The 7,911-nt window shown below is 47.0% G+C and overlaps 1 protein-coding gene across 1 annotated transcript; it reads left to right on the top strand.

The window, feature by feature from the left end:
* Nucleotides 1-691: 691 nt before the first annotated feature.
* On the top strand, nucleotides 692-1,639 carry TAS2R16 (taste 2 receptor member 16; the record flags this gene model as incomplete). Its single annotated transcript, XM_081038306.1, has 1 exon — nucleotides 692-1,639. One exon carries the CDS (start codon nucleotides 692-694, stop codon nucleotides 1,637-1,639), a length of 948 nt encoding a protein of 315 aa, XP_080894432.1.
* Between the last annotated feature and the right edge of the window lie 6,272 nt (nucleotides 1,640-7,911).

The raw sequence follows: 7,911 nt of genomic DNA, 5'->3' as shown, positions 1-7,911 counted from the left end.
AATAGCCAAGCATGCCACCCCTTGATTGTAGGGGGTGCACTGGGAGTGTCCAGTGGTTTCTCTGGTCTGTATTGGATGTAGATGGTTGAAGGTCTGGACTCCAGAAATTTTGTTGGTAGAATCTCAGAGTAAGGACTTTTCTTTATTATTTTCTTTTGATGTTTGCACTTTGGCTGTAGCGCCCATGCCCAGCTACAGTGGAAGTTGGGGAGAAAGGGTTTCTGATGTCGGGATATTTACAGCACTCAGCAGAATATATGTGTTACCCAGAACATGAATGAACAGTGGATTTATCTTTTCTGTGGCCCACATGTTAGTTTAAAAGAGTGAAGGTTTATAGAAGATAGGGAAATAAGTTAAAGACACCTCAGAGAGCTAAAGAGGAAATAAGTAGTATAGTTACGAAATAGGCATTTCTTTTATGGGGATAACCAAATCACCTCAGGAGCAGGAATCCACATTCAAACTACATTTCCCTGCCTCCAGGCCTGATAACAAACCAGCAAGCAAAGCATAGGCAAATCCTGCAGGTAGGGAAATGGTGAAGTCAAGAATGTGCTGGGGAGAATTTGCATCCACAGGGAGGTGCTTTCTTGCATGGACAGTGGTGGGACCAGGAACATGTTCCCTCCCTGGAAATTGTTGCAGAGATTCTGAGTGTGTGTCTGGGAAGATACTTTGGAGAAGAAGGATGATCCCCATCCAACTCACTGTCTTCTTCATTGTCATCTATGTGCTTGAGTCCTTGGCAATAATTGTGCAGAGTAGCTTAATTGTTGCAGTGCTGGGCAGAGAGTGGGTTCAGGTCAAAAGGATGTCACCTGTGGAAATGATTCTCATCAGCCTAGGCTCCTGCCGCTTCTGTCTACAGTGGTCCTCGGTGCTGCACAATTTTTGCTCCTATTTCAACCCTGACTGGTTATTTTGGTACATAGGGATCATCTGGGAATTTACCAATGCACTTTCATTCTGGTTAACCAGCTTGCTTGCCATTGTCTACTGTGTCAAAATCTCTTCCTTCACTCACCCCATCTTCCTCTGGCTGAGATGGAGAATTTTGAGGTTGGTTCCCTGGCTGTTGCTGGGCTCTCTGCTGACTTCTTGTGTGACAATCATCTTTTCAGCTATTAGGAATCACATCACTGTGAAGTTAATGTCCATGAAGCATTTCCCTAGAAACAGTACTGTGACAGAGAGACTTCAGACACTTCTACAGAATTTACTGATATCTCAGCAGCTGGTTGTGTTGACTATTCCTTTCCTCCTGTTTGTGGCGTCCACCATTGTGCTCATATCCTCATTGGCCCAGCACTTGGGGCACATGCAACATCACAGTCCTGGCCACTGCAACTCGAGCACGAAAGCTCAATCCACTGCCCTGAGGTCTCTCACCGTCTTCCTCGTCTTCTTTACCTCTTACTGTCTGATCATATTCGTCTCCACCATAGACAGCCTATTTGAGAAGAAGCCTATCTGGGTGTGGGAAATTGTCATCTATGCTATAGTTTCTATTCATTCCACTTCACTAATGTTGAGCAACCCTAAATTGAAAAAAGTTTTAAAGGTAAGGTGCTGGGGCCAGAGGATGCCTGAGATACCAGGTACAAGACCCCTTGGGCAAATGGGAGTTTGCATTTAGGCAACTAATACCAATAACCAGCATGGCTCTTGATAACCCTCTATGTGATAATGAGATACGGTCAATGCAAGCCTCATTCTGTTTTATTCCCACAGCCATCCATCTCTAAACAACCCTTTCTCTATTCTGTGCCACTCCTTTCTTTCCCTTTCCACAATACCCGGGCTGGTCCTGACTTTTTCATGACTTCCCCATCTCTCCTTTGTCTTCTCTACATCTGGAGTCTGACTCCTGGCATATTCTACACAAGAAAGCCAAAATCATGGTGTCCACACATTCTTTTTATTGTATCCTTTTTATGACTGCAAATTACTTCACAAATTAATCTGAGTCCCTCCCCCACAATAATTTATTGCCCGTACCCTGAATGTTCCTCATGCTAAAGCCTTAATTCACTTTCTTAAATTTAGTCAAGAAAAGGCCTGGCTCTCTCTCTCTCTCTCTTTCTCTCTCTCTCTCTCTCTCTCTCTCTCTCTCTCTCTCTCTCTCTCTCTCTCTCTCTCTCTCTCTCTCTCGTCTCCTGTTGCTTCTGGACCTTTATCCAATGACATGAATTTTCTTATTTGTTTCTCTTCCAAGTACTGTGCCTTTATTCCTTTAAAACTCAAGTCAAAACTTAAATCTTCATTTCCATTCGTCAAGACATTATCCTCTCCCCCGAATAGCAAACTACCTACCCAATCTAGGTTCATCCTAGAACCCGTCCAAATATTTGCAGCTTAACTGGGTTAATCGCTTGTAGTTTCCGTTGGCTGGATCCATGCCTCTCTGTTGTACGATTCAAAATTAACTTTTTAGAAAGATTCCCAGATTAAGGCTTAGCTAGTTTTCTTCAATATATAACCCAGATGTCATCTGGAAACTCTTCTTACTTCATACAATCTGAGTGAATTGGCTTAAATTCTCTATACCCTTCTATTCTATGCTCTGTGACAATCCTGAACTCTCTATAGGTAAGAATACAGGAACCGTATAGTGATCAATTAAAAATCACCTCCAGGAATTTCCTATTCTTTAGAAATCCTTTTCCATCTCCTGCATCCCACAGGCTTCTCTCATATCTATTTCCTTGTAGCACCCAGGTCCAGTCCCACCTTTTCCCCATGGCATCTCTCTCATCATTTCTCTCCTCTTCACCCTCACCCACGAGCAACAAAATATCATGGTAACAGCCACCTCCCAGTCCTTTGGGTCTCAACTTCCATCTGCTCCAGGCTTTTATCAAGGTATTTTTCCTAAAGACAGTTTCATCTCTTAAGGCTTGTGGTGCCAGAGGTTAAGAATGTATTTTTTATTCACCTTTTATATATATCGGGCATGCCTGATGAACTCTACTTCTGGCTCTGCCATTAGAAGATTGAAACACCTCCTGAGAGAAACCATTCTACAGGAAAAAGGATGCAGGTATCTCAAGCTCGGCGATGAAAGAAACACTTCATCTTTAGAAGGGAAAGGAAATTCTGATCTGGGTTTGGGTCTATCACTCTGATTTGTGTCCCAGTCAAGTCATTCCTTGAATTACTATTTGAAACTGAGAGTATGAAATATAACTACAAACTGAAATGTCCCTTTCACCAAAGACTCTGCCCCTTGGTATAGCTCAGCGCCGTTTGTACTGCTGCACAGAAAGGAGAGTAAGGCATATTTTCCCACTCCACAGCAGCACCCAGTGCATCTTTGGCATCTCCCAAGTTCCAATGGTTCGACTGTAGTAGAAGGTGGGATGGAACTTGATGGAAGCAGTGATGTTGGGGAAACAGAATCATAACTGTATAAAGTGGGATTGAAGAGAAAAAAGGAAAATAAAAGATAGATATCAACATTGTCTTATCTGATCAGAGACTTCCAGGAATGCCTAGGATAGTGGGGAGATGGGTTGCAAGGGTTTAGAATCCTAATGAAATAAGTGGGATAAAAGCCAGTGAAATTTAAATTATTTCTGTTGATCATTTATATCCACATCTTGCAAGTTCTAAAATCTCAGAAATCTGGAAGAAACAGAAAGTATTTCCTATATATAGAAATTCCAGGCACAAAGGGGCTATGCACTTGTGTTGTTAGTAGTCTTCACTATAACACTCATTATTAACACTTGCTACACACACACACACAAACACACACACACACACACAGAGTGTGTTGCATGATACTCATAACAAGCAAGCCACAGAAGACGAAGGCTGTCCAGGGTTTTAAGGGCCGATGTTTAGACACCTGTGAGAGGTGGCATTGAATTTAGGAGGAGCCATATGACTTCTGCAGCCCAGCACCTGCGTACAAACATATCCCATATATATGTCAAGCCATTGGCAACGAAAAGGAGACCTTCCACTCTTCACACAACACCCCATTGTTCAGACTGAGTCTGAGTTGTTCCAAGATTTGTGCCTAAGAAGCTGCAAGCCCAAAGAACACATCAGGTGGCTGAGTGTGGGACATAGGTTTATGGAGACTTGCAGACAGGGAAGAGTCTCCAGGGCTGGCAGGCCATAAGGGTAGCCTTCCTCGTGCAGGCAGAGGAGAAGCAAGGTCATGTGGGTGCAGCAAACAAAGCACATTCATTGATAATGCCCATCTATCAGGCCCTGCAGGCCTGTTTTCATGCACACAGCATCCCAAGAATCCAGGAGACTTTGACTGCCTGTTAGCTTATATGACTGTGGGCCAGGTCCCTACATTCCACCCTACCTACGCCCGGCAGTCATAGCTCATGGATTCTTATGAGCCAAAGATGTAACCAAACTCCTCAGCAACAATATAGGCAAAGGTAAAACAGTAACAAGCCCAGGAGGAAGGCAACAACACCCAAAAATGGGAGACACCAGGAGGCGGCCAGGGAGGTCAAGCAACTAGAAAAGGGGTCGTGCACAGGGAGCCCTGCTTTATCATGGGCACCGCATTTTGAAGAGTGATGTGGAGAGAGGTTTTAAAGACAAAGACTGAAGATGTGAATAGTCTCTGTTCTATGCCAATATCCCATGGGCTAAGATGGCCACCCAACAAGGCCTGGTTTGCCAGCACCATAGCCAAGAGACCATGTGTGTCTACATGGGTAGGTCTTGTAGCAGCAGCAAGACGATAATGTTTTCAGTGCCTTGTTGGACATGAGACTGCACACAGTCACTTAAATGCAGAGAGCCTGGTAGGGCTCAGGTGTCAGGAGAACATGCCCAGTGGGCCTTTCTCTTCGAAAGGAGTCACTGATGGTCCTGAGGGCCTGGTGCAGCTGGGGGAGGCTGTCTGCCTCCTGATTTCCAGGTGGGGTATTTAACCGTGCATGAGCTGGGTCTTGGTACACTGTGACAGTTTTCAGCTGTACCGCTGCCCCTATGTCTTGCCATAATTCCTGATCCCACTGCAGTCACTGTGCAACCATCCAGTCATTTGCAGCCCAGGTGGGGAGCCATCGAGGGAGGCCGTTGAAGACGACCCAGCTGTGGGTACATGGGGTGACTTCAGCTGCTTCTAAGACAGTTGCCATCCGTGCTGCCTGTAGCTCCACCCGTTGGCTGCTTTGCCCGTTCCAGCTTCCCATCATAAGGTATGGGTGAGGGGCTGCATAGCAACGCAGTCCACTGCAGAGCCATCTGTGTACCAAGCGTCTGTGTTCCATCGCCGTCCTTCCTTACAGCGGGGGATGGTTCGATGTCCATATTGGGGGTGTCAGCAGAGAGGCCTGTAGTGAGATAGATCACGGGTCCTAGGGCAGCATGAATCTCCTCACTGAGAGGGCTGGTGACCAAGGTGCTGCGCTGCTGTAAATACGCATGCCATTTAGTCCGAGTCAGTGTCTGTACAGCACCTGAGTGCAGCTTCCACAGCGTGTCCTGAGTCCATTCAGCGGTCAGGAGGAAAGTCCTTATGGTGACAGGGATCGTCCTGGCAAGAGGTTGACAATGATGAAGAGTGTGCGATACCAGAGATGTGTTTTGATGGGGCTGTACCGCTGTTCCACTCCTTTCCATAATTGCGACTAGAAACCAAGAGGCCACTGCCACCAGCCCCAGCCCAAACCCTCCGTGGCACTAGCCACATCCAATTCACAGGCACGTCAGATTGAATCATGCCCAAAGCCTGTATGTGTTTGTCCGTTTGGCTGCAATGACAACATCGATGTGTTGGGTTTCCCAACCACAAAGCACCGTCTTCTTAGCCAGTCTATATAATGGCCTAAGGCTTTGGGCAAAGTGGGGGATGAAGGGTCACCAATAGCCCATGAGGCCCCCCAAAATAACTGGGGAACACATTTGAGAAGGGAAAAAGCTTGTATTTTGTCAGTAACTGCCCAGGCATTACTTTTGTCTTACCTGCCCACATAACACCCAATAATTGGACAGAGAACCCAGGGCCCTGCACTTCGGTGCATTCATCACCTATTCTTACTGCTCCAGGTGGGGGAATCAGTGTTCCAGCTGCTTGCTCTAGATCTGAAAGAGACTCACAGGCTAACATCACGTCATCAGTGTAGTAAAGCAGGTAGACTGAGACCGGCTTGGCCAGCGCTGCGGATCTCTTGCCCTGAGGACGTGGCAGGGAGTGGGGATGTGCAGGTAACTTTGATGGAGATCGGTAAATGTCCGTTGTTGTCCCCCCTTCCCCCAATGTAAAGGCAAATTGGTCTTGACTAATTGGATCAATAGCTCTAACTTAAAAAAAAAACATTAGCTAGATCTATGACAAAATGGTATGTCCCAGGACTGGCCCAATGTTACCTAGGAGGGAAGCAACACGGCTGCACACAGGCAGGGGAGTCACTTTACTCAATACCCAGTCATCTAAGTCACCCTGCAAGAGTCATCTGGTTACAGGTGACACGGACAAGCCCCCCTTTCTCCTTTTCTGTCTTCCTCACTCCTTGGCGACCGACTCTTTTAGTGTCTCCTAGGTCCACTGCTGCTTGTGCAGCACAGAAGTTTGCTTCTCTTACCAGGGAGCTCAAAATGGAAACTAAGGCGCCATAATGTTGGTTAGGGACTGATTTGACTGTAAAATGACATCTTTAATCCCTACAGTAAAAATGTCATTATCTGGCCCTGCAACGTTCTGAGAACACACAGCATGTCTCATTCCCAGACTTCGAAGAATGTCCTGCGTTTCTCCCATAGTCTCCCACCTAATGGCTTGCATAGATATCTCCCCCTCACTGGCCCAGGCTGCCTTGCATGCAGCAATTAACCATGCGAGGAGTGAAATTGTTTCCTCTTCATTGATGGCGGATTAAAGCCACTGCCTCAGCCGGGGGGTGGCTCCTTACTGATGCAAGCTTACTCAGTCCCATTCAGAATGACTCCTGCCACCCCCGTTGTGCCATAACCAGGGCATTACCCCACAACCAGAATGGCTATTCTGGCAGACATTCTCTAGCTTTCTGCCTAAAGCAGTTGCCCAGCCACCAATGCAGCAGCAGTATCTTAGAGGTAACTGGCTTCCTCTCCGGAGCCGGCAAATTAGCAGGGTCAGCTTCCTGTAGCCAGTCCTGTTTTGTTTTCCATTTCTGCTGCAGAATTGGACAAGCTTGCAGCACGGGGCATGTGTGTTGCACGTCCAGTACACCCTTTGCTATTACATCCTCTCACATGACCTCTTCATCATCCGAAGAGGCATCTATGGGGTCCCATCCCAGTTGGGGTGGGTGAGCACTCTTGGTACCTGGACCACACCTGTCGCCACTGAGCATTCAGCTTTCCTTTTCTCTAAACCCAGGTCCTTGGCTGTGGTGCTCAGTAATTGCTCAGTCCGGGCTGGCATTTTTGGGGCATTCCGGTACACACGCAATAGTTCCCACTCATCGACTATATATGCCACAACCCCCCACATAGAGATGCTGGGCCATCCTGGGATTTCCCCTGCGAAATTCCCCTTCTCTTTCCCCATGTCCACACGGCCAAGGGTGTTTCTGGGCTCCTGCCTGGCTCAGCAATTGTTCGGCCCGAGTCCAAGTTCCAAGAGTTGTGCCTTAGAAGTGGCACACCCAAAAAACATGCCAGGTAGCAGGACATAGGTTTCTTGAGACTTACAGACCCGGGCGGGTCTCTGGTGGCAGCCTGCCAGAGGAGGAGCACTCTGCACACAGGCAGAGAAGAAGCAAAGTTATATAAATACAGCAAACAAAACACAATCAGTGAGAAACCCATCTGGCAGGCCCTGCTGGCCCGCTCCCGTGCACAGTGTTCCAAGAAGCCAGGAGATTCTGACTTTCTGCTTAGCTTACATAACTGTGAGCCAGGTCCCTACACCCATGAGCTTAATACCTTGGGATGCAGAAAACACTG

This window comes from Rhinolophus hipposideros (assembly GCF_964194185.1).
Source record: "Rhinolophus hipposideros genome assembly, chromosome: 25".
NCBI classification, from domain to species: Eukaryota; Metazoa; Chordata; class Mammalia; order Chiroptera; family Rhinolophidae; genus Rhinolophus; species Rhinolophus hipposideros.
This window is presented reverse-complemented; position numbering and strand designations above follow the sequence as displayed.